This window comes from Artemia franciscana, chromosome 2 (genome assembly GCF_032884065.1).
Source record: "Artemia franciscana chromosome 2, ASM3288406v1, whole genome shotgun sequence".
Lineage (NCBI taxonomy): Eukaryota > Metazoa > Arthropoda > Branchiopoda > Anostraca > Artemiidae > Artemia > Artemia franciscana.
In genome coordinates this window covers 32,999,420-33,026,825 of record NC_088864.1, presented here as the reverse complement: position 1 = coordinate 33,026,825, position 27,406 = coordinate 32,999,420, and the positions used below count along the sequence as shown (strand labels likewise).

General features: G+C 35.6%; 1 protein-coding gene across 1 annotated transcript in view; it reads right to left on the bottom strand.

Moving 5' to 3' along the window:
• LOC136040284 (metabotropic glutamate receptor 5-like) overlaps positions 1-27,406 on the bottom strand; it is a 206,186-nt gene that overhangs the window by 150,764 nt on the left and 28,016 nt on the right. The window contains exons 4-5 of the mRNA XM_065724531.1: positions 24,238-24,391; positions 560-675 (exon numbers count right to left, since the gene is read on the bottom strand). Coding sequence (XP_065580603.1) covers positions 560-675; positions 24,238-24,391 — 270 coding nt within the window. The remainder of the gene's footprint in view (positions 1-559; positions 676-24,237; positions 24,392-27,406) is intronic.

The following is a 27,406-nucleotide window of genomic DNA, read 5'->3' as shown; positions in this document are numbered from 1 at the left end:
TCAAAGGTTTGTTGAAGAAAATTATTAATTTTCTATGTTTGATGCTTTAACTTAAGATATTGTGTTAGACTAGGTTACATAAAGCTTACTTACATTTCCAAAGATTTAAGTAAGGTTAATTCAGTTTAGGTAAGCGGTGTAAACTGGACCTGAATTAACCTTAAGCTAATGAAATGTTTTTCTCATAACTCGTATATACAGAGTTTGAGTTCACTTGACGGAGTTTGTATAAAGCTTAGGAAACTTTGGACTTTAGTAGTCCACAGGTAAATACCTGTAAAAACAGGTTTAAAACATGTATTTACATGTTTAACTGTATTTTAAGTTTAACCTGTAAAAACTGTATTTACACAGGTAAATACAAGTTTAAAAGACCACTTTTGATGTGTGTTAGTGAAGGAAGGCAAAGCAGTGCTCTTAGGTTTAACTTTCACTTAGTTACACCTACCTTTACTTGCCACCGTAATAACTATATACTATTTACTTTTCAGCTTAATGTTACAATAGAACAAAAATAGGTTAAAATTAAAATAGCTCTTCTTAGAACCCAAAAAAATACCTCGTCATAAGCTTCATTGTCAGCATGGAAAGCAATATTTTCTTCTTCAGCAATACATATCTTGTTCCCTTCTGCTAATTCACGGAAAACATCTATACCTTTTTGTCCATAATTCACTGTGAACAGAAATGAATATACTAGATTTACGATGCATACGAAACTATCGAAACTAGTAATTGAATATATGAAAAGAATTAAGCCAACACTGTTGTTTGGTATTTGAAAAAAATTACTTATTCTAAGTTTACGTATTTTTTCACTCCTTGTTTTTACTCCATGTATCCTGTAAGAGTAAGCTTACTCCTCATTGTCTTAATTTTAACCGAATATTGAAAAAAAATATTCAGCGACTCTGGTAATGCACGAGTGAAACGAAGGTTACCCTTTGAGGTTACCCTTGAGAGTTTTGAGGGTTTAACCATTGCCCGAGCAACGGAAACTCTTATCGCAAAATTTAAAGGTCCCGTGTTATCAATTTCAGTGAGCGGCTTGAGCTTAAAAAAGTGGCGAAAAACAGCAAAAGCTATTTACACAATTTGGGAGCACAAATAGCCTAATTCCGCAAGAGATACAAATAAATGAAACCCAAAAACAACAGAAATTACGATGAATAGCCGAGCATAACTCAAAACAAGCCAAAATTAAATTTAGCAGGGCTCACAACCCTTACATCTTTTCAAGGCCAGAACATAATTTGCACTTTACTGAAAAAAAAATAAAAATAAATATGAATTGTCAGTTTAATATAATAATTCTATTTATTCCTTAAATCTTAATATTTTTTGATTTATTAAAGTTATAAGAGTGGAAATATTTAAGGTTTTTTTTTCAGTTAAGTACAAATTACATTTGCACTTTACTATTATAATTTCTGTTTGTTTTGAGTTTCGTGTATTTAATGATGCTGATCCCTGGCAGTTCTACGCTTGGTAGATTATTTGATTCTATTTTTGATAATTTTTTTGTTTAATGGAGTTCTTTAGTTTTCTTTGAAGAAATTATTTTGTGGAAACGTTTTTTAACTAGTAACTGCTCGTTTTATATTCACATAGTCTTTTACAGGTCAAAAGAATATACTTGTCAAAATCTTTTCGGTTTTTCTTTAGAATTCATAGTTTGGCCTGCTGTTTGTATGCTAGGGAAACTCTTTCAACAATTTTTAACAACATAGACCCTTTTGAAGATCCTGACAAAAATGATCGTGTTTAATTTAGTTTTATATGTACTCTAGTTGACCTGAAAAACAAAACTTAATACCATTCACAAAAATTTTATCTGGCCTGGATACACTCACACTCTCTTAATTTAGTTAAATTTAATAGTAGAAGTAGTAACAGAAGTAGCCCCAAAAGTTTGATATTGAGTTGTCTTATCGGCAACCATCAAAACACAAAAGGTGGTTTAATTTAATTTTCAAGCAAGATCTAGTTTTTAAGCATAAATGGAAAACTGCATAACTGTGGGGAATCAACGTTCAGCTATGCTGAAGAAAATGGATGTCTTAAAGTTTTTCTAGGAAATGTTTGGAAAATTATTAGCTAAAAAGGAGGACTGATGGCCTTCCAGTCACATTTGATTCTTAAAAAGGCACTCAAACTTTTAATTTCCAATCAAATTAGTTCCTTTAAAATATCAATGGTATTACTAGCTATGATATTGTTTATATGCTTTTTACTTGCAAGCATATAGATTCATCGTTTAATTAAAACTTCCTCAAAACACTCCCTAAAAGCTTTTGCTTAATGCCCTTGATGTAATTAGTTACATTAACCGTTGAAGTAATATTAAAAGTCTACACAGAGTGTCTTCCTGCTAGTTCAAAATCAGCCAAAACTTACACTGAAAGATTCAACTTCATAAAGAAGGCAGTTTTTGTGTTTTGCTTTGTAACCCTTTTGACAATCTACATGATCACAGTTTGTTTTGATTTAGTTTAACATTCGCCTAAATAGCTTAACCTTGATAATCTTAGCCTGTTTAGTAGCAATAGTTTCAGCAGCAGTAGTAGCATTAGTAGCAGTACGCACGTAGCACCTTTGTTTTTTTCAACATCCCCTTCAACGCACGATGAAAATTTTAATTTAATACCATTAACGGTTCCTGAAGCATTGCTGATGCGTTCTATTGACAATCTCTTGTGGGCATAGTGTGCTTCAATTTCAATTTAGTTTAACATAATTTCAATACTTCACAGAATTTTCGCCTTAATACCTTAGCTTTAGTAGCTGTAGCAATAGTATTAGTAGTTATATTAGCAATAGTAATAGTACTTTTGTAGCAACAGTAGTATTAGTAAAAGTAGTAGTGGTATTACTATTTACGTGACGTACATATATTACTTTTTTATCAATTGATCTTCCCCTTTAAATATTCTCTGAAAGTTTCAATTTACTAACGAAATCCATTCTTGAGATACACCCTTGTGACAATCTGCATGCATGTAATTTGTTTAGATTTAGTTCAAATTTCCCCTCAATATTCTGTCAAATTTTCCCCTTCATACACGTAGCCTTAATTGTACATAGTAATAATGGTAACAGTAGCCGCAGTAGGAGCAATAATATTAATAGTAGCATTAGCAGGTAAATTTTGCCTTTCGATCAACGCGATATCCCACTAATGAAACTCCTGGAGTTTCAACTTAATAGGATAAGCCGTTTTAACTTAGTTCAACTTTCTCCTCAACGTATCCTCAGAAGACTATTTAAATATCATCAGCCTGAGTTGTATTCGCTACAGAATTTATCCCTTGTCTTTCCCTGAAAGTTCCAAATTAATAATAATAGTGTAAACCAATCTACTCGACGGGCCAGTACCCCTTTGAATCCTGATTCAGAGAGTATTTTTAAAATTCTTCGAAATGACAATGTTATTAAACTTCTAAGAGACCCAGGTGCACTTTACGTCATTGGGAATGTTTTCTATAAAATGCAGGTGTATGTTACATAAGGGGGAGGGTTTTTCTATGGATGTTATGCTTAAAAAACCTAAGGGTGTGGGGGAAAACCTTCAGGGTCTCCGCCGAATCAGGATTTCTTTGGTTGCTATGTACAGTAATAGGGTTTGGGATGTTACATAATCGAGAATGTTTTTTCTTTAGAATCCTACGAGGAAATGGGAAAACTTCAGGGCCCTACTAGTGGGGAAGCTTCAAGACGCCGGGCCCTGGTGAGCAATTCCAACAGAGGGCCCTAGCAACCAATTTCATCGGGCCCCTAACATCATTTTCCACCAGGAGAGCCCCTAGCAGTCAATTCTAATGGAGCCCTAGCAACCAATTCCATCAGAGCCCTAGCAGTCCACTCATACGGGGACCTAGCATCCAAAATAATCAGGCCTGGAGTTTCAACTTGATAGGATAAGCCGTTTTGTTTTAGCTCAACTTTCTCCTCAACGTATCCTCAGATGATTATTTCAATATCATCAACCTGAGGTGAATTCCCTAAAGAAGTAATCCCTTGTTTTTCCTTGAAAGTTCCAAATTAATATTAGTAATGTAGGCCCAATCTATTTGACGGGCTAATACCCCTTCAAATCCCGATCCGGAGACTTTTTTTAAACTTCTTCGAGATGACGATGCTATTAAACTTCTAAGAGACCCAGGTGCATGTTACGTCATAGGGAATGTTTTCTATAAGATGTAGGTGTATATTGCATAATAGGGAGGGTTTTTCTATGCATATTATGTTTATGAGACCTAAGGGTGTAGGGAAAAAGGTCCCCCATAAATCAGAATTTTTTTTGTTTTCTACGTAAAAGGGTTTGGTATGTTACATAATAGAGAGTGTTTTTCTTAAAATCCTACAAGGGCCGGGGAGAAACTTTCAGGGCCCTGCTAATGGGGAAGCTTCAAGACGCCGGGGCCTGGTGAGCTATTTTGACGGAGGGCCAACGTTGAATTTGACGGAGAATTCCAACGAAGGGCCCCTGACAACCTTTTCCACCAGGAGAGCCTCTAGCAGTCAATTAGAACGGGATCCTAGCAACAAATTCCATCAGGGCCCTAGCAGTTCACTCATATGGGGCCCTAGCATCCAAAATCATCAGCCCCTCTAAACCTAACCACTAGAATCCCTAGCATCCGATTCAACCGGGCCTAAAACATCCCATTCCATTTCGGCCCTAACATCCAATTTCATCAGTCCCCCTAATCTAGCCACCAAAGGGCCCCTAGCACCATTTCTAATGGGGGGCCATAGCATTCAATTCCATTGATGGACCCTAGCAGTCAATTCCAATGGGGCCCTAGCATCCAATTCCACCGGTACCCCTAACCTAACCACAAGGGGTCCCTAGCATGCAATTCAACTCAGGGCCATAACAAGCAATTTCACCGAGTGGCCTAGCAACCATTTTCACTGACAATCCGTCTATCAAGATGTTTCAAGATTTGTTTGGATTTTATGTAATAGGGGAATGTTTACTTATGTTAAGGATGACGCAATCTCACGTGATATGCTAGACTTCAGGCTGCGCGTGGGGAAGTCCCCGCTTTTCGCTGAGAAGGGCACATTTGGGTGCCATGTAATGACAGTGCACAAGTGAGGTGCTACGTAATGACAGTAGAAAACATCGGTGTTACATAATACTTTAAGACATTTTTGTCTTCGGGATTTCTTTCTCTTTCCAGGTGTTTTTATAGGAAACCTTTATATTCTAATAATGTTTGTCCCCATTAGTATTCAAAAGGACATTTCCATCCAATGGAACTACATCCGAGACCACTGGACTAGTAATTTATTTCTGCTGTTATGATTCAGAAAAAATATTCTCCAAAATAGCCAATTTCACACGCGGAGAATTCCCGTGTTCGCGCATACTAAATTGATTAAGCTATTGATTACTTGTTTCCTTAAACTGAAATAATTTAAATGCTGAGGGGAAAATTGAATACTAGAGTTTGGTTATATTTGAAGTGCACCAACTTATTAATTCTTTAGAAGGGTGTTATAAACCCAGACAAAGCGATTTTTCACTTCTTAGCAATATGGTCATTGGATTTTGGAGGGTCCTTCCTAGAGAATTTCTACCGATATTTTCATAGGAAATGGTATAACATTGTTCACAAAATGGAAAAATATTCCTTCTTAGAGAATGTTTACGGATGCTTTCTTTAAGAATGATGTGAGTTGGCTTAAAATATTGGAAAATGGGGGAACAAGGCATGTGACTTAATTATAGATTTAGAGATTTAGTTCGTTTTTTGGTTTTATTTTCTCTTAATTTCCAGCCTCTGACACTCAATAGTTGACCCACCCCCTAGCAAGCAATTCCAAAGGGGTGATGGGGTTGTTATTAGAGATAAATTTAAACCAAATTAAGTGTTATTTATAAGAGGTTTTAATGGAAATACTACGTTCTTTGAGCCACGGCTATGCATATTCACTCCAACAGTGACAATGTGGCTGACCCACACCCTAGTGAACAATTCCAGTGGAACCCCCCCCCCCTTACATTCAATGCCACCGGGAACCTAGAAACCAATTCCAATGGGACTTTGGCAAGCAGTCCCAGTGGGACCCTAACACCAATTGACAGAAGGACCAGGAACCAATTCCACTGGCCTTCTTTTGGCTAGAATTGTTGTCTTGCACCACGGAATGACCAAAAACATCACCATGCTGCGGGACAGTGCTTTTGGCTTATATAAATGTCAATGTTAACCGTTATTTTGTAGGACTACCTGGACGTTTATAAACCAATGTGCCACCGTACGGCATTACTGCCTCTAAAACAGGAGCTCAATACGCGTATAGTTTTTTGGAAAATCTAAACCGATTAACTATATCAGATATTTCACACAATATCTTTTTGGCATTCTTTTGGCTAGAATCTCTGTTTTGCACCACGAAATTACTGGAAACGCCGCCGCTTTGCTATGGGAGAGTCTTTTGGCTAAAATAATTGTCTTTGTTATCCGTTATTTTGTAGGACTACCTGCACCCTTAGCAAGCAAAATGCCACCGTACACTTTTACTGCCTCTGAAACAGGACGCTCAATACGCGTATAATTTTTTGGTAATTCTAAACCAACTGACTATTTCAGAATTTTCACATAAGGGCTGTTTGGCTTTCTTTTGGCTAGAATCATTGTCTTGCACCACGAAATGACTGAAAATGCCACTTTACAGTTGGACAGTCTTTTTGGCTAAAATAAATTTCTATGTTTATACAAACTACAACCGTTATTTTGTAGGACTACCTGCACCTTTAGAAACTAATATGCCACCGCATGGCATTATTACCTCTGAAACAGGAGGTTCAATACGAGTATAGTTTTTTCGGTAATTCTAAATCAATTGACTATCTTAGAATTTTCACACAATAGTTTTTGGGCATACTTTTGGCTAGAATCGATGTTTTGCACCACAAAACGCTTGAAAATGGCGCTTTGCTGTGGGACAGTCTTTTTGGTCAAAATAAAAATCTATGCCAACCATTTATTTTGTAGGAATACCTGCACCTTTAGAAATAAATGCGCCACCGTACAGTATTACTGCCCCCTTGGCACCCCTCGCTACTCCTAAGAAATCTTTAGATATTTCTGTTTGATAAAATTCCACTTTCCCACTTACGTCTCAGGTTACAACGGTTCCACCTTCGATTTTACAGGCTTCCACCCCGTTTCAATCGATTCCAATTCCCACTATTCCTCCTCCGATCTCAACTCCGAATCTAGTTTCGGTTGCGTCAGTTTCAGATTTACCACCTCTTCCCTCTCATACAACAGTTTCTATCCTGACAATTCCACTCCAAGTTCCATTGATTCCAAGATTTTGTATGCGGCTGCCTCTGTGGTGATCTATAGCTGGCAAATGACACCCCTTTGTTGCACATTATGACACCTAAGCGTTTTTCAACCTTTTCTCCGTCAATAAATTTATAAACTATAAATGACCATTGTTTTTATTCAAACTCGTTGCGTACTTATCGTTATTCGCAAAACTTGTTGCGTGTTGATTTTTCTTATCGTGATACTTGTCCATTGGTTTTTCTCTTCGTGAAACAGATTATGTTAGTGGAACTGATTTTGTTCATGGAACTTGTTAGGTGCTGATATTTGTTCATGAAGCTTGTTGCATGTTGATTTTTTTCTTAGTGAAACTTGTACATTTATTTTTCTCATCACGAAGCTGATTCTAATTATGGAACTTATTGCACGCTGATTTTTTTTGTGAAACTTATTGCCTATTGATTTTTCTCTTCGCGAAACTAGTGCATTGATATTTCTCCTCGTGAAACTGATTTTGTTCAAGCAACTCGTTGTGTACCAATTTTGTTTGTGCAACTTGTTGCGTGCTGATTTTTCTTCTTGTAACTTGTTGCACATTGATTTTTCTCTTCTTGAAACGTGTACATTGATTTTTCTCCTTGTGAAACTCATTTTATTCATGGAAATTGTTGCATGCTGATTTATTGCTTCGTGGAACGTGTTGCGTGTTTATTTTTTCGTAAGATTTGCTGCATGTTGATTTTTCTTTTTGTGAAACTTTTGCATTGTTTTTTCCACGTGAAACTGATTTTGTTCATGGAACCTTTTGTGTGCTGATTTTTGTTCGTGGTACTCATTTTATTCATGGAAATTGTTGCGAGGTGATTTTTTTGTTCGTGGAACGTGTTGTGTGATTATTTTTCTTCAAAAGATTTGCAGCATGTTGATTTTGTTTTTTGTGAAACTATTACCTTATTTTTTTCCACGTGAAACTGATTTCGTTCGTGGAACCTGTTGTATGCTGATTTTCGTTCGTGGAACTTGTTGCATTTTGATTTTCTCTTGGTGAAACTTCTGCATTAAATTTTCTCCTCGTGAAACTGATTTTGTTCATGGAACTTCCTGCATGTTGATGTTTTGGTCACGAAACTTGCTGCGTCCTGATTTTTGTACGTGAAACTTGTTGTACGTTGATTTTTCTCTTCGTGGAACTTGTAAATTGATTTTTCTCCTCGTGAAACTGGTTTTACTCACGGAAATCATTGCGTGTTGATTTTTTTGGTCATTGAACTTGCTGCGCCCTGATTATATGTTCATGAAACTTGCAGGTTGTTTTTTTTTTCTCTTCTTGAAACTTGTATATTGGTTTTTCTCCTCGTGAAACTGATTTTGCTCATGGAACTCCTGGCATGCTGATTTTTTTGTTCATTGAAGCTTGCTGCGCGCTGATTTTTGTTCGTGAAGCATATTCCATCTTCACTTTTCTGTTCTTGAAACTTGACCATTGATTTTTCTTCTGACGAAACAGTTTTTGTTCATGGAACTTGTTGTGTATTGATTTTGTTCGTGAAGCTTGTTGCATGCTGATTTTTGTTCTTGAATCTTTTTCAGTTTTGATTTTACTCTTTGTTAAACTTGTACACTGATTTTTTCTCGACATGAGTATGTAACTTGTGTACATATGTACATGTACATGTGTGTACATGAAAATTGTTGTGAGCTGATTTTTGTTCTCGAAATTTGTTGAATATTGATTTGTCTCTTCGTAAAACTTGTAAATTGATTTTTCTGATTGTGAAACTAATTTTGTTCATGGAACTTGTCGACTGCTGATTTTTGTAGTGGAAAAATCAATGTTGGAGTTTCACGAAGAGAAAAATGAACTTGCTACAAGTTTCACGAACAAAATGTAGCATGCAACAAGTTCCACGAACAAAGATTTGCATACAAGAACTTGCGTGAACAATTTCGGTTTCACAAGGAGAAAAATTAATATTCAACTTTCACAAAACGAAAAATCAATATGCAACAAGTTTCACGAACACAAAATCAGCACGCAACAAGTACCATGAACAAATCAATTTCTTTAGCGTAAGTATTAATGAGGAGCCAAATCTCCTTATATACCTAATAATTTCTGTTCGTTTTAAGTTTTAATGCTGCTCTTTACTTTCCGTTGAAAAAACTCTTTCATATTTATTTTTTTTATTATTTTTTAATGATGCTTGAGAATCCTGCGCTCCCTTCATGGAAATTCTCTTTCTTCATGAAAAATTCATCGATGGGAAGATCCTCACACATAAACAAAATGACTATCTCAAAATTTTGATCCGGTGATTTTGAAAAAAATGAGCGTTGGAGAAGCCTAGTTGCCCACCAATTTTGAAGTCACTTAAGAAAGGCATAAGAACTCTTAATTTCCGTTTGAATGAGCCCTTTCATGACATTTTAAGACAACTGGGTTAATACAATCACCACTGAAAAAACAAAAAAACAAATAAACAATCATCCGTGATCTTCTGGCAAAAAATGCAAAATTCCACATCTTCACAGATAGGAATTTGTAACCTCCACAGTAGGGGTTTCTGATACTGTGAATCTGATGATCTGATTTACATTAAGATTTGATGACTTTTAGGGGGTGTTCACCCCTTTTTTGAGATTAAGAAACATTTTCTCAGGATCGTAACTTTTGATATGCAGGACTAAACTTGATTAAATTTATATATTTGAAATCAACACAAAAGAGCGACCCGGATCCAGGTCGCTCCGGGTCGCTCCTTTCTTACATTTCGTTACCACGAACTGTTTGATAGGTCCTTGCGAACTTCCAACTTGGCTCATGTTGTACTACCGATTGATTTGCAAGCCAAAACAGTAAAAGTCACTTTTGATTATCAATTGTCTGTTCATCATCCCATAGCCTACTCAATCACTCTGCCGTCTTTAGTTATCATAATACATGTCTTGATCCTTTAGCACCTCTACACAGTCATGACTAGTCAAAAATCGATTAAGCGCTTTTTACCGTGTCGGCAGATTCAATTCTGGAAAAAATAACCATCCCTTTCTATCACATTTTCCGATTGCCTCAAAAAGAGAATCGAGTCTACCTACATATACGCTGGCGGTGAAGTTTGCCATCTCCCGGTGGAATTGGATGTTAGGTGTCCTGCTGGAATTGCTGGCTAAGGTCCTATTGGAATAGGTTTCTAGGTCACCGTTTGAATCGAATGTTAGGAGAGTCCCACCAGAATTGCTTGCTAGGGGGTGGGTCAGCTATATATTGTCACGGTTTGCGTGAAAATGCATAGCCGTGGCTCAAAGAAGCGTAGCATTTCCATAAAAAAACTCTCAGAAATAACTCTTAATTTTGTTTAAATTTGTCTTTAATAACAACCCTATCCCCCTGTTGAAATCGCTCTCTAGGGGGAAGGGTCAGCCATTGAGTGTCATAGGCCGGGAATTAAGAGAAGATAACACCAAGAGAATATAGAATTCTGTAGAATATAGAGAATATAGAATAGAACCAACAAAATATAGAATTAAGTCACATGTCTTGTGCCCCCATTTTCCTATATGTTGAGCAAACTTTGGTCATTCTTTAAGAAAACAATCCTAAACATTCTCTAAGAAGGAATATTTTCCTATGCTTTGATCAAGTTTATATCATTCTCCATGAAAACATCTTTAGAAATTATCTAAGAAGGACTCTCCAAAATGCTAGCATCATATCGCAAAGAAGTGAAGAATCACTTTGTCTGGGTTTATGATACCCTTCTAAAGTATTACTGAAAAAGAATATGCAAATTCAAATATAACCAAACTCTGGCAATCAATTTTCCCCTCAAAATCTCCGATTATTGCAATCATAGCAAACACTTAATCCATACCATAATCATTCTAGTATGTGTGAGCATGGGAATTCTCCGCGTGTGGAATTGGTTATTTCGTAGAATTTATTTTCTGAATCATAATATAATAGATTTCTGGTCCAGCTGTCTAGGGCACAGATCCATTGGAAGGAAATGGCCTTTTCGAACAACAATGGGGACAAAAATCATTAGAATATAAAGATTCCCTGAAAAAAAACGCCTTGAAAGAAAAAGAAATCCCAAATAAAAAAATCTCTTAAAGTACTGTGTAAAACCGGTATGTGTACCGTCAGTGCGTAACACCCCATGTGTGCGCTGTCATTAAGTAACACCCACGTTTTTGCCTTCCTCAGTTACAAACGGGCATTTCCCAAAGGGACCCCTGAAGTTCATTATGTCCCATGAGATTGTGTCATTCTTAACATAGGTAAACATTCCCCTCTTACATGATTTCCAGAGACATCTTGAAACATATTGAGAAAAGAAACATTTTTAAACATCTCGAAACATCTTGGATGCTAGGGAATCTCTGATGGTTAGGATAGGGGGCCTGATGAAATTAGATGTTTGGACGATCGGAATTGGACGTTTGGGGCCCATGTTGAATTGTATGTTAGGGCCTCCCGGTGGTTAGGTTAGGGGTCCCGTTGAATTTGGATGATAGGGTCCTGTATGAGTTGACTGCTAGGTCCCGGTGGAATCGGTTGCCAGGGCCCCGTTGGAATTGACTGCTTGGGACTCCCCCTCGGTGGAAACGATTGTTGGAGCTCCCGTTTGAATTGGTTGATAGGGCCCTCCATTGGAATTGCTCTTCATGGCCCCAGTGTTTTGAAGCTTTCCCAGAAGCAGGGTCCTGAAGGTTTTACCTAGCCCTCACGAATTTTTAAGAAAAAATACTCTCTATTTTGTAACATCCCAAACCCTTTTGCGTAGCAACCAAAGAAATCCTGATTTAGCAGGGACCCTGAAGGTTTCCCCCTAAATCCTTAGATTTTTTAAGCAGAACATCCATAGAAAAACCCTCCTTAGTGCGTAACAGACACCTACATATCTTAGAAAACATTCCCTATGACGTAACATGCACCTGGGTCTCTTAGAAGTCTAATAACATTTGCCTGTCGAAGAAGCTAAGAAATTTATCCGGATTGGAATGCGAAGAGGGTACTGCCCGAAGGGGGGGGGGCGATATTCCAAACGCATAACTGCTGAACCTTTCAACGGGGCTGAAAAAATAGATGTCTCGGAACTTTTTTTGGATGTTTGAACTCAAATTCAAATCAAATAAGCCCCATCTGAAGGTCTTACGACGACCTTTTCCGTAAGAACCTTATATACCCCCATGGCATAACTTACATCCCTTGCACCAGTGTTCTTGGGGGTTGTGTCAAATTTTGAGATATTGTTATATGCTCTTTGGACTATTTGGTACAAAGGCGCTATCTCACAATTTCAATCAAATGCGTTTGATGAAAAGATGGGTATTTGGGGGTTGTCCAGTTGCCCTCCATCACTTTTGACTCTTAAAGGGAAACTAGAACTTCCGAAAGAGCCACCTCTATATTTTATACAGCCATCACTTCCATAAAAACCTTAAACTCCCCCAGGACACAGGTTACAACCCTCGCCCCGGGTATAGCGTACAACCCTTGCCCCTAGGCTTTATCAACCTCAAAAGCCTTGTTATATGATATTTGGACTATTTTGAATAAAATGGCTCACTCAAAATTTCTATTGGATACAATTTGGGGAAACACGGTGATCGTGGGGGTGGGGAATAGCTGCCCTCTGATCTCTTTGACCTTTGAAGAGGTTACAAGAACTTCTGATTACCAATCCAATGAGCCCGCTTCAAAATATATTTTACCAACATTTCTATAAAAAATTTCATGCCCCGTTGGCATGACTTACAGCCCTTGCCCTGAGGGCTGGGGGAGGTTGTTATCCTCAAAGACACAATTTCCAGACCTTTGAACTACGCCAAACAGAATTGCTATCTCAAAAACTTGATTTGATGTATTCGTGGTAAGGATCGGCTTGAATGCTCCTAAGTCACTCTTGACTCTTAAGAAGGCCAGTATAACTTGCAATTATAACAGGGCGCTATAACAGGAAGTTTTGGCAACCCTTGAGGCATTTTCATACGTTCTCTGGACTATTTTGAACAAAATGGCTATCTCACAATTTCAATCAGATGTGTTTGGTGAAAACAGGGGTCGTCGGAAGATGGGGTTAGTTGCCCTCCAACACTATTGACTCTTAAAAAGGAGCTAGAACTTCCAATAGTCAACCAAATGAGCTTCCTGTGAGGTTTATACAACCATCCATTCTATAAAAACCTCAAATATCCCCTGCATAACCTATAACCCTTGCCCCCAGGCTCAGTTTTTTGTTTTAACCTAAAAAAACAAACCTTGTTATATTATCTTTGGCCTGTTTTGAATAAAAATAGCTTTCTCAAAATTTCTAATGGTTGCATTTCGGGAAAATACGGCATATGTGTGTGGGGGGGGGGTAGCTTCCTTCTGGTAACTTTGACTCTTAAAAGGGGCACTAGAACCTCTGATTACCAATTCCTATGAGCAATGAGCCCCCTACGATGTTTGTGCGACCACCCTTTCTATAAGAACCTTAGATTCCCACAGGGCATAAATTACAACCCCCGCCCTAACGGTTGCTTTGAGGGGGGTTGTCATCCTCAAAGCCATAATTTCTTGACCCTTCAAGGCTTCAACTATGCTGAAAAATGGCTATCTCAAAATTTTTACAAGACATGTCTAGGGAAATGATAGGGGTAGGGGGTCTGGTTGCCCTCTAATCCCTTTCGACTATCAAAAAAGTCACTACGCTTCTTGGCGATATTTAACTTTGTATGCTTCAAACACTACAAATGAGATTGTACTTTCAAAAGTTCTCTAAATATAGTACGGACTAAAACTATTTGCTCCACCATATGAAAATAAAAGAAAAAAAAATTAAACCCGCTACTACACAGAAGTAATGGAGCTATGAGCGAAAAAAACTGGTTTTTACACCAATCTTGGCTTCTGCTGTAGCTGCAGTCAATTAAAGATCGAACCACAGCCCGTTGTAACAAAAAGTTGAAAAACATATTAAAAAATGCCTAACGAGAAAAAATTACATCTGACACTGATTCCGGAATGGTAACTATTATTTCGGTAAATCTCAAAAATATAAGTTTGTAACGAAATAGTTTATTGTGATTTCGAAAACGAGCCTGAAACCTATCGAAAATAGTGTCAAATCACCATGTCAAAAACCTTATGTAGGGTTATTACAGTCCTCCGCCATGAAAAACAAGGAAAATCACTCTTTTGCATGATGTGTGATGTGACACTTATGTCACATCAGTATCACAGACACAGTGTCAAAGACACAGAGCAGTGTTACTTTCTGATGTCACAGACACTGACGTGTCCCTTTGTTTCTTTCAAGTTACCAGAACATTATAGAGAGACGTTTAATGGCTCATTCGAATGGAAACTGAAATTGCTAGTGCCCTTTTTAAATTACCAAAAAGAATGGAGGGCCTAGCTGTAATCCGTATAGAGAAACATAAGTAACTCTACGCTACAACATATAAAAATTCACTAATCTTTTCACCAACTAGTTTTACATTCAACGGTGCGTGATTCGCCACACAGGCGTACAAGTGGGTGAATTATATAATAAGCTGAAAAGTAAGTTTAATACATTTACTTCTGAATGTTAAAGCCACTACCAAAATAAAACCAACACATTCCCCTAAAGTGATCCAATCAAAATTTTGAGATAGCTCTTTTTTCAGCATAATTGAAAGGTCCACTAATTACGCTTTCGGAGATGGCATGACCCAACATAGTCCCTATGGAGAGGGCCTTGAACTCCATTATGATGTTGACGGAGTCAATAAATTAAATTGATTTACCAGTGATTATGTAGAGAACCTGTATTTTGTTAAGGCTGACTATTGTAATTCTTAGCCAACGCTGTTTTTCCTGCATGCCAAAAGATCATGATGAACAGCCAAAATTTGAGCAATTTTGAGTTTGATTTATTTTTCTGATAATTTCTGGAGAAAAAACATTGGCTTCACTTTCAAAAAAAAAAATTTTCACTCCTTTTATGTTTTCTTTTTGTATTTCAGAAAAAAAAATTAAATCAAGTTATCTGAATTTGTCGATTTATTGTTTTATTTGCTTGTCATAGTCTCCAAAGGAAGGGTTTCAAGTTACTCTATTTGTCATTGTTCACATGTAACCTGGTATTTGTTACTGGGAAATATTCGTACATTTATTCAGGGTGGGATTTTTGCAGAGGAGAAGGGATGATTTCCCAAGGGAAAAGTTTTCCATGGGAAGAAAAGTTTCTGGGGAAACGTTTAAGTAGAAAATTTATACGGGGAGGGGGATTCCTGGCAGTACTGCAAAGATTTTCACAAATTAAACAAAAGAAAATCAACTGGAAGTAAGGAGCAACATTAAAACTTGAAACGAGCAGAAATTATTATATATGAGGGTGGGTTGTCCCCCATAAAAAAACGACCAGAGCAGTGTCGTTTCTACATTAAAAACAAGCTAAAAATGTGCAAAGATTAATTTTAAGAAAACGAAGTTTTTCTGAGGGAAGCAAAGAGCAAAATTAAAACTTCAAGCGAGCAAAAATTATCGCTGCACAGTCTATCTAACATATATCGATAGAACTAGTGCAAATGAACAAACTGAATTATATTTCTCAATATTTGTATGATTATAGAAAACGAATACTTTACTGAAAACAAAAAAAAAAACACTATAAGAGACAAGAATACTGATTTAGGAGTCAAAAGTGGGTACGTAACCTGACAACAATCAGCTAAGCTTTAACACTTTATCATAAAACTTATCATAATTACCATAAAACTTAAACATAAAAATAAATATTATTGTAATAACCGTGTTTTAATTGAACAGCATAAAACAACTACGGATTGATTTATCAGGTAACATCTTGATGTTACCAGCTATAATACCAATGTGAGTAATATGCACTTTGAACTGTAATTAACACGAAATGAAGCAAATAAGTACAAATAAAAAAATATGAACTCTGGAAATTTGATTATTTATCTTTACTTAACGGAGAATTTCAAGTTATGATACAAATTCTAAAGCTAGTGTATAGTTCTAATACTATCGAGATTGCCTCACTTTTGACTTGTCTACAAAATAATCGTGAAGTATCCTTTTTAGAACCAAAACAAGATCCAATCATTGGACTGAGCTCATAGCGCATAAATGATACCAAATTACACACACACACAAAAAATTAGGCAACATTCCTAAAATGCTTTAGTTTTTTCTAAAGTGTCCTTAATTGATTTTCTTTTTGATTGCACCAAAACTATTGTGTTGTTTTGCGTTTTCAGCAAAACAATAGTTTTCCATAATCCTAAAAACATATATAAATATCAAGAGTATTTTTTATTTGCGTTAGTTTTATCAATTCATGTTAAATAGACTGTGAAGCAATAATGTCTGTTTATTTTAAGTTTTAATTTCGTTCCTTACTTCCTTCAAAAAAACCTTAACCTTCAACAAATTTAATTCATTTCTAGGTAAAAGCTACTACGTAACAAAATTACAATGCCAGGTGAATACGCTCTATGGGCACTCAACCAAAGCTAAGTTCTACTAGAAGACGGTATATTTTGCCAGGTGTGAACTACCAAACGATGTCACTACGGGAATTTTGGTTTGTATTTATAAAAACGCAAAACGGTTCTGCAGTCTCCTAGTATATTGCGAGAAAAAATTTACTTATTTCAACATCTGTCTAAGGAGGATGGAATTCATTTAAAATGAGACTTATGGTATTTTTATAAGGCAATGTTCATAAAAACGCGTCGAGAGCAATCCTATTTCGAACTTAAAAATTGACACATAGATGGATGTAGGAATTATCCTTGCATAAAATTGTCAGGATCTGTTCTCGTCTAATATAAGTAGCACTTGGAAAAAGGCATGTTTGAAAATAGTGAATTGTGAGGTAGTAGTCTAGTGCTGCCTAAATAAGAGCCATATGCTTCTAATTTGTTTTTTTTCGGCCACTTTATGCTGAAGAGGTGGTCGTAAGAACACGGAAATTAAATCATTAATCAAAAATTCTACTGCCCTTTTAAGAGCTGAAAACGATTGGAAGGCAGTCAGCCCTCCTTCCATGCCCGTATTCCCCCTCCAAGATATTTGATCAAGTGTTCAGATAAATATTGTGTTTAAAATAGTTAGAAGGCTCAATTTGTATGCCTCAGCAAATGATATGACACAAACAAACCCTAGGGCAAGGAGTCTACACGACTCAAATTTCTAATTGCTTACACAAAGGCTTAATACTATTTAAAAAGGAATGCTTGTTTGATGTCGGGTACACGATTCGCTTGAAACTTGCAGGCATATTGTTGGAGATGGAATGGATGGCTAGGGGGCCAAGAAATGTGTAAGAAAAAAAAAATTTAGATCAGTTTGGCTTTAAGTCCTTTGGGAAAGGGAAAATTGATATAATAACAAAATTGTTCTGGGGCAAGGTTCCCTCTAAAAAAAACTCGAGTCCGAATCTGCAGAAAAGCCAATTCTTTTGATGTATGTATTATTATCAAAGTTTCTAAGTTATTATCAAAGGCCGAGTCGCTTCTTGCTTACAGTTTGATTCGGTTAAATACGCACACTTAATAGTAGTAGGTGTACCTTATAACCTTTACAAAAGAGAAATATGGATTACTGTTAAAAGTCTCTAATATGCAGATAGATATTGAGCGAAAAACCATAGGAAAAAAAGGATTCACACGAGGAAAATAATCAGCCACTGTAAGCTTAGGCTAGAATTGTCCCTTATTATAAGTTTTTTCTTCTTCCTTGTCTCTCACGTCGGGTCAAAGGTGTCTTGGAACTTATGTAGACACTTTTTATGCTTGAGGGTCGTAATAACTAATGTTTGTGGTCAGTCTTTCTAATTCTCATTAAATTAAAAAAAAAAAATTCGTATTTCAATATCGATAATTGTATTCGGAAGTATGATAGAGGATCATAGGGGGATAGGGCTACGGGTGTAAAGCATGTCTCTTCTTGTCTCTTGTTCAAAAAAAATTCCTACAATGTAGAATTTCACGTTTTTATATTTCCTTTATGATTTTTAACGAAATGATTTTAATTTCGAACTTTCTACTTTGAAGTGGGTATTTGTTTGAATAAGACACTCGAACGAAGATAAGATATTTCATTGTCTTCTTTTAAAGCAAAAAGTCGTTCAGCATCATTCTTAACTCCTCTAAAGTAAATCATCTCTCTCTTTCTCTCTCTCTCAATGAATGTCGGTTTTTGATCCCCTGAGTAATAATTTTTGTTACACCCCTGGCTGTATTAACAATAAAATAAATTGACATAAAAGAAGATGAATAATACTCGATAGGTAAATCTACAGATGACATGATGTAATGCACAGAGAAAGTAATGGTCAATTAGCTTGGCGCACCACAATCCCTAATAGTATACAGATGGGAAGAAACGGAAGATCCATCATTTAAAAAGTAATATCAGAAACCTTGGGAAGCAGGTCATGATTTTCTTTCGGAAATTTTGAAAGTAGATCTTGTAAGCTAATTAAAACAGCGTTAAGAAATTAATTAGTATTATATTCAGATCCAAAGGCTTAGATGTAAGAATCTAATAAAGTTTATAGAAACAAGAAAAAAAAAAGATTGCTCTATGTACTCCTTTACTTTGGCACCCCATGAAACAATTCATGGAACATTTATGAAACAAGGGTTTTCCTGAATAAAAAATCTGGAAATTCTGACGGAAACTGAAGCTAGACGGTCTTGAAGTGGCAAAAACAGTTAGTAGACTCCTGCACAATCCTTATAGCAGCCAACAGACAAGAAGAAAAAGACTGTATTACCTATATTCTCTTGAATCTTGCCATTTTTCAGTTTCAAAGGTCGGTTTTCAATTTCATTTTGGTCGATAACAGTCAGATTTGTATGAGGGTATTCTGGGGTGTCACCAGTCATATTTTAAGCACCACCAAAAGATGCAACTGAGCAGTCAGAATATAACTTCCATGACCCCTCATGAGTATTTACTAGAGGCATTCTACGTCATGATTAAACCCTTATAATTAAAGACCAAAATAAAAAAAAGCCAACGACGATGGCTTATATCTTCGACAAGTCTAACCAAGCCAAGGTATTAATAATCAAAATGGAAATGGCTGTGTCTCATTTATGTCAACTCAAGGTGGAGTTTTTTTTTACACACAAATATATTCACAAATACTTCTGGACACTCAAGATGGCAAAACTCTTAACTTAAAATCTTGAATTAAGGATATTAGTGCATCCCACGGTGCATATACCAGCTCAGAGCACAATTTAATGATAACTAAAAGCCAGGTTAAGTTTCAGGCACCCTTTAGACTGCTATGCGTTCAGATAGAATTTAATTCCTTAAGGCTGGCTGATAAAAATACGAGGCAGTTCTAGAATATAAATTAATGGGAAGTTCAGAGTCTCCTTGAGGCTCTGGAAAAGTCCCATGGACAAATGACTTTTCTACAGAACGTGGTAACTAATCAACCAACGAAAAGAACTAAGAATATTTCTACTACCATCTTATTCTACGTTTAAGCATCCTAGAGGAACCAGAAACACAAAACTATTGACAAACAGGTGAAAAAACTGAAAGATGTGCTAACCGTATTAACTTTAACGGTATAACGTTTAGATTAGCGATTAGAAAGTGATTAGACAGCCGAACTTTATAAAAGACAACAAAAAGATATTTTCGAATTTAAATCTAACAAAGAAGAATCTCTTACGAACCAGACTTGAAATCTAGTAACAAACCCAGAAGCTGTCTAGGAATTACAGGCTCTAAACTACAAATATGTTCTCAACCATTCACCTCCAACTGAAGCACTTAGGATCCCGCCAGATTCAAGACCCACAGTTTTTCCTCAAGAATAGCTTTAGCTCACTTGCAGTCGAAGATATCCCCGAAACCTCCAAGAAGTCAAAGAGTAATAGAGCACCCGTTGAAGATAGAATCACAACTGAAATGATTAAGTACTTCGTGTCACCTTTGATGTCCAAAAAAAAAATTCTATCTTTAAACTCAGTTCTCATTCAGCAGTCAATGAGTGAACTTGTTTGACTGCATTTAACCTAACGCATCGAATGCTATGTGATGTTTTTGACTCTGTGAATACTCGTGATAGCTTGACATAACTTTAATTGATAATTGAATAAGAAGGAGTTTCCTGCATCCTGTATTTTTTGGCCAGCCTTTTTTTTTTAAGAAAGTTATTTATTTGGGTGTAAGACGTACTCTTTTAACGCGTATATACATTACACGCTGGGATCTAGCGCGGGGAAATATAGTTCATATAGAGGTAGGCGAATAATCTTATTTTGATACCATTAATACGGGAAAGAAAGGCAGCGGTAAACGTAACCGAATTGAAGCGGAATTTTCGAACCCTGTGATGAATTCGACAAACAATTCTGATGGTAGCGTTCTCACTGATTGTCAGAGAACAAATGCTGAAAATATTATTAAAATACTAGAAATGGTGCAGTCCATAAATACAAACATTGAGGCACTCCAACATAATGTCTTGGAGATAAAATCTGAAATATGTGCAGTGACCAATCGTGTTACATTGATAGAAAATAAAAATAATGTGCTTGAAAATGAACTTGCAACAGTTAAATCTGAACTTCTGGTTTTGAAGAATATTGTGGAGGGCCAATCGGAGAAAATTAATAAATGTAATGACGAAATGAATTCAGCAATAAAATGTGTAACTTATTATTTTGGGGCTTAAATGAAGTACCTATAGAGGATGCTGAGTCTCTGATTTCGGATGTGTTGGTGCATGAATTGCCATTGGATAGAGGAAACTTGCCATCTTTTAGTGTTGTTCAGTGTTCTAAAAAGTTTGTTAAGATTTAAGTGGACAATACACAGGTTCGATTTCCTCTTTTGAAAAATGCGAAAAAACTTAAAGTGAAATAGTTCAACATTTATAAGAATGTTTTATTGGTGATGATGTTACGCCTCGACAGCGGTATTGTGCGCAGGGAACTCCTGGGTATCCGTAAATACCTAGTGGATAAAGGAGTGGAATGCTAGGTACCCCCTACCTTACCCCCTGTTATTTGTATAAAAAAATAACACTGCAGATAAAGTAATTTGGTACAATGCAAAAGGGTCTGTTGATACAATAGTTTGTGTATTTTGGTTCATTAAGTCCTATTGAAGTTTTGTTAAGTTAGTTTTCAAGTGAACCTATGATGTTGGGGTTTTTGTTTATTACTAAGTTGTTAGCCGTTGCGTTAGGAGCTTGAGCTTTATCGATGAATGGGTTACAGGCAATATCTTAGTCGCCTGTTCTTTTCCTTATTTGTGTTTTCAAGTGGATTATTTTTGTTTTTCAATTTGTTTTTCTTTTTTGCGTCTGTTTGTTATTTTTATTGAAACCATGTACGGAAGTTATTTTTGAATTTAATGACAATGGGTAATTATCATCGTGATTCCCGGAGCATTAGCTGTCTTAATGCTCTAGAAGCTTCTAATGTAGATTTTGGGGGCGTATTTACGGTGCAGCTGCACCGGAGTTATGACATTGGGGTAGCAGGGCGTTATAAATCGATTAGTTCCCAATATATGTTTAAATATGGAAGCCAATCTGAGTATGGAGATGCGAGAGGCCTCAATGTTTTCCATCTTAATTGCCAAGGGCTAAATTCTTCGTTTAATTTTTTAAATGAAGTATGTGATCTTTCGGTTTTTCAGGTTATCGGTCTTACTGAAACCTGGCTGATTGACCACAACTCCGCTCTTTTAAATATACCAGGATATAAATTTTACAATAGGAATCGACAGTTTAGGCAACATGAAGGAAACAGTGCATATATTCGAAGCGATATTGAGGTTTTGGTAAGAAATGATTTAGTAGTATACCAGGAAATGGTTTTTGAACCATTTATTCTTCAGCTTAGGCTGTAACCTAAAGATGCATTTGTTATTATATTGTACGGGCCGCCATCTGGCTCCATACCAATCTTTATGGATCTTTTGGATAAGCAGCTGGAGAAACTAGTAACTAGTTCACATCTATTTATGATGCTCGGGGGTTTTAGTATTGACCTTAATGAGCTTGATGCGAGTGTTTCTATGGATTTTTTGCAGCTTTGTATGCCTTATGGTTTGTTTCCAACTATAAATATATGCACACGAGTAACCACCTCATCATCAAAGCTAATTGACAATATTTTATCAAATTTGTTTTTTGTTTTTTTTTCAGCTCCAAGAGTTATTATTACTGATGTATATCATTTTGGGATTTCAACAAGATTTGATCTCTGTATTCCCCAAAAGCCAGCACCAATAATTCCTAATAGTCCAATGCATGTGTTCAACCAGAGTAACATCCAAAAAATTAAGCAGGCAATTGCAGAAGTCGATTAGAATAATTTAATAGACCTTACGGATGATATAAATACGAGTTTTCAAAGATTTTACGATAAAGTAATTTTGTCAGTGACAAAAACATGTATAAAGGTTCGTTTGTCATCAAGGAAAAATAATCTTAAGAAACCATGGATGTCGCCTAGCTTGTTCCGCTGTATTAATAAAAGAGATAAACTTTATAAGAATTCCATAAATAATGGAAATGATCCGATTTGATTAGAAATTAATAAAAATTATAGAAATGCCCTGAATAGATTACTGAGAAATATATAAAATATTTCGTAAATAAATTCACTGAGACTTGTGGTAACCCTGCAAAAACATGGACAATAATTAAAAGTATGATATCGACAGAGAACTCCATTATTCCCGATGAAGTAGTAATGCAGAATTGCCTACCAACGAAGAAACCCGAAGAGATACGTAATGCTGTTTCCTAACATTTTGCTAATATTGGCGTAGATTTATCTTCCCGTATAGTACCTTCTGATGATGATCCTCCCTTGGAGTTTTTTATGAAGACTCTAATTGATGTTTCTATGTATATGAGACCCTTCTTTCGTGATAAAGGAGAGAAAATTATTCTTTGGGATGAAAAATACATCGGCAGGTAGTGATTCACTCAATCTTTTGGTGTTAAAAATAGCGTTTCCTTTTGTTGCTGATATTCTTACTTCCCTCATTAATTTGTGCTTGAAACGGGGAACGTTTCCTGATTGCTTGAAGATTGCAAAGATTACCCCTGTTTTTAAAGGCGGTAATAAGAATGATCTTGGAAATTATCAGATGAAAAGAATATGGAAATCGAACATCTTTTCACTCTGTAGCGAACTTGACTCCAAAGCTGGGTGGACAAATATTCTGTCTATTCTCACTTAGACATTCGATCCAATATCATATTGCTGCAAATCAAGAGCGTTGCATCCAGGTGCTTGAAAATTTAAGTCTCTGACAAATCGAGTCTCAAGTCTCTGAAAAATCGAATGTCGAATGTTGAGATAAAACAAATCATCAGCCATTCTCTCATTAGTGATATCATTACTAACGGCAATGTTAATATCTAGATTATGCATTGAGAATAAAAGACACAAGAATAGAAATACAAATGTAACCTTCAAATGACACCCTAGCGAATTGAAGAGGAGGGGTTGTGTGAATAGCAGCCTACGCCACACAAACAAGTTCAGACTGATGCTTTTTTAACATATTTTTGAAACCCGAGTGGGAATATATACTGGTGGCAGCAGAATACTGTGAAGACTGCAGTTTTCTCGTCAATACCCTTGGTGTCTCTGGAGGCATTAAAAGATTTAAGGTCGACGGTAAGGTAAAACTTTTGTCAAAGTTTGAATTAATGCACCTGAATTTATACTGTTTACTAACACACTACTGCATAATTACAAATAGTCTTCATATTTTTTTTTTCCATTTTAGGATCTGTTTGGGGTTTATTTCAAGCACATACGTTGAGTGTGTCACATTATTTCTCTGTTTTATGCATGATGTATAATAAGTAAATACAGTAACGTTAACTACAAGCAACTAAGCTAGAAGCAAAATTTAAAAATAAATCGGTGCGCATCTTACCATCAGTATTCACAATAGATATGTAAGTCCAATTAAAATATTTGACAATATCTAGCATGACCTGGGCCTGGTAGTCATCAGATGGAACAACACGTAGGAAATATCCATATTGACGTTTATCACTTAAAGTTCGACTTGTTGCACTGTATCCAATCTAAAGGAGGAATGTCATTTCTATTACTATTTGAGACTTATCATTTACATTCTACCTCCAAGAGTAGTTAAGCTTTCTATTTTAAGGGCACAGGCAATTTGACTATTGTGTGCATAGATAAAACCCCAAGGATCAAATTTTCTATTAGCCTTGACCTCTCCTAAATCACGGGTCTCTTTGCTTACTATCTTTTTTTTATTGGCTCCAATAAACTTCCGCTAACCAGCATTGGTCAAGTATATTTTTTGTCAAACAAAAAGATACTGTATGAAAAGTAGGCTCCTTACAATATCATGCTGTACTTCTATTTTGGAAGGGCACCGTTAAAGGATTTGGCGACAATTAAGTGAATTATTCACCTCCATAAACGGATTGAAGCAGGATTTGTCTTTATTTATACTTTACGAAATATGAAAGTGTTTTAAGGTGACTAATGGAATCATTCCGATAACAAGCTCATCCCTTGGAATCATCTATTTGACAACTAGCTCCTAATATTGATGCTTACATAGACATCCGATCTTACAGCTATGAGATATAACCTTTAATTTATCAAATTTCTTTATATTTTTGTTTGTTTTTGATGTTTTTGCCTATATTGGGTTTTTACAGTTAAACATTGGAATTTTAAGCGCCAGATCTTCGCAATTATTCAAAATATATACGAAATTCCTAAAATCAAATTTTACTTTACCTTCAACATCATAATCCTTTTATGCAATGAAATAAAAAAAAACAGTTGTTTTTTTTAAAGTAGAATTGTGACAGAGTCAAACTTTAGCGTAAAGAGTTGGGCGTTGAGGAAGGGACAACCCCTTTCACATACGGAATAGTTTTTGTTCGTTTTAAGTTTTAATGTCGCTCCTTAATTGTAGTTTAAAAAACTTATTTTTTTTATTTAATTTCTGAGCGTTGTTGAATTAATGCATGTTTTGATGTTTGATTAATATACAAACGAAATTTGTATATATATATATATATATATATATATATATATATATATATATATATATATATATATATATATATATATATATATATATATTGCTAAATGGCTTTCGCATAGTTTTGATCGGACGATTTTGAAAAAAGGGGGGGGGTGGAGGAGGAGGCCTAGTTGCTCTCCAATTTTGATTGTTTAAAAATGCAACTCCATTTGTTTATTTTTTTACGAACGTTTTTGTTAGTAATAAGCATACGTATATTGCGAATTAACTTAAGTAACGAACTTCTATATTTACTTATTTTTATTACGTATATGAGGGGGTTCCGCCCTCATCAATACCTCACTCTTTACACTAAAGCTTGAATTTTGCCCCAAATCTTTAAGAATGAACCCTGAAACACAAAGGCCGTAGAATAAATAGTTGAAATTACTAAAAATACTTTAGCGTAAAGAGCAAGGTATTATTGAGGAGACGAACCCCCTTATATACGTAATATTTTATGTTCTTTTGAAGTTTTTTTCTTCAAAATTACTTTCAGTTGAATTTTTGTTTCTCTTTTTTCTAATAATGTTAGAAAATCCTTCACCCCCTTCATGGATACGTCTGTACACTTCATAATAACCATTACTACAAGTAAACAATGGTCAAAGTTTGTAACTTGCAGCCCCTCCCTTGGAGACTGTGGGGTATTAAGTCTTCCGCAGAGGCATAGTTATTAGGTTTTTGACTAGGTTGAACAGAATGGCTATCTCAAAATTTTGATCCAGTCACTTTGAGGAAAAAATGTGTGGGGGAGGGGGCCTAGATGCCCTCCAATTTATTTGGCTACTTAAAAGGGGCTCTAGAACTTTTAATTTCAGTTATAATGAACCCTCACACGACATTCTTGGACTCATCAGTCAATACAATCATCCCTGGGAAACAAAAAAAAAGGAAAAAAATAAACACGCATCCGTGATTTGTCTTAGGGGAAAAAATACAAATTTCCACAATTTTGCAGATAGGGGCTTGAGACTTGTACAGTAGGGTTTTCTGATAAGCTAAATCTGATGGTGTAATTTTTGTTAGGATTCTATGACTTTTAGGGGGTGTTTCTTCCAATTTTCCAAAATAAGGCAAATTTTCTTGGCCTCATAACTTTTGATGGGTAAGACTAAACTTGATGAAACTTATATATTTAGAATCAGCATTAAAATGCTATTCTTTTGATGTAACTATTGGTATCAAAATTCCATTTTTTAGTTTCGATTACTATTGAGCCGGATCGCTCTTTACTACAGTTCGATACCACGAACTGTGGTATCGAACTGTATAAATTATTATTTCTTAATAATTATTTATTAAACTGCAAACCATAAAGTAGCTCTTTGAGTCAAGGTATTTAAAAAAGAAAATTTACCAAAAGTGATATTTTATCATATGTATGGCGTACACAGCATAAAAAAAGAAATATTGCTAATAAGATTTTCAAGATTTTTAAGATTTAAACTTGCGTATAAGTACGATTTAAGACTGTTGGTTAAGTACATACCTAAAAATCAAGATCTAAATAGGTCTATTTTCTCCTAGTAAGTGTTTTATTTCAGGTTAACAAGCTACGATTTCACAGTTTTTTAATCTAATTTGTGTTTTTATTATGTAAACTATAGACACTTCCCCTATTACAGCATAGAAGATTCTTCACCAATTGCTTCTATTGTTTTTAACAATCCCTAGTTTGATCTTCAAATTTTGACTATTTCAATATGCTTAAAATTCAGAAAGATTTTTAGTATTCTTGTGGAATCACGTAAATTATCACGTAAATTACATACCAAAACCGTTAAACATTAACCAACCTGTATTAAATCATGATGTGCTAAAAATTAATTATAACATTTTGTCTTGCACTTAACCGACACAAAAAGTTCAATTTATTTGAAAAATCACATATCAAATCTCTTTCCCGTTGTCAAAACCCACGAAAGCAGTAATTTTTCCAACTGATTGGAATGAATATTTTAGATCTATCATTTTAAAAGACGCAAAGGCTAGGTGAAAACAAAAAGTGCTTCACCAAAATTTGTTC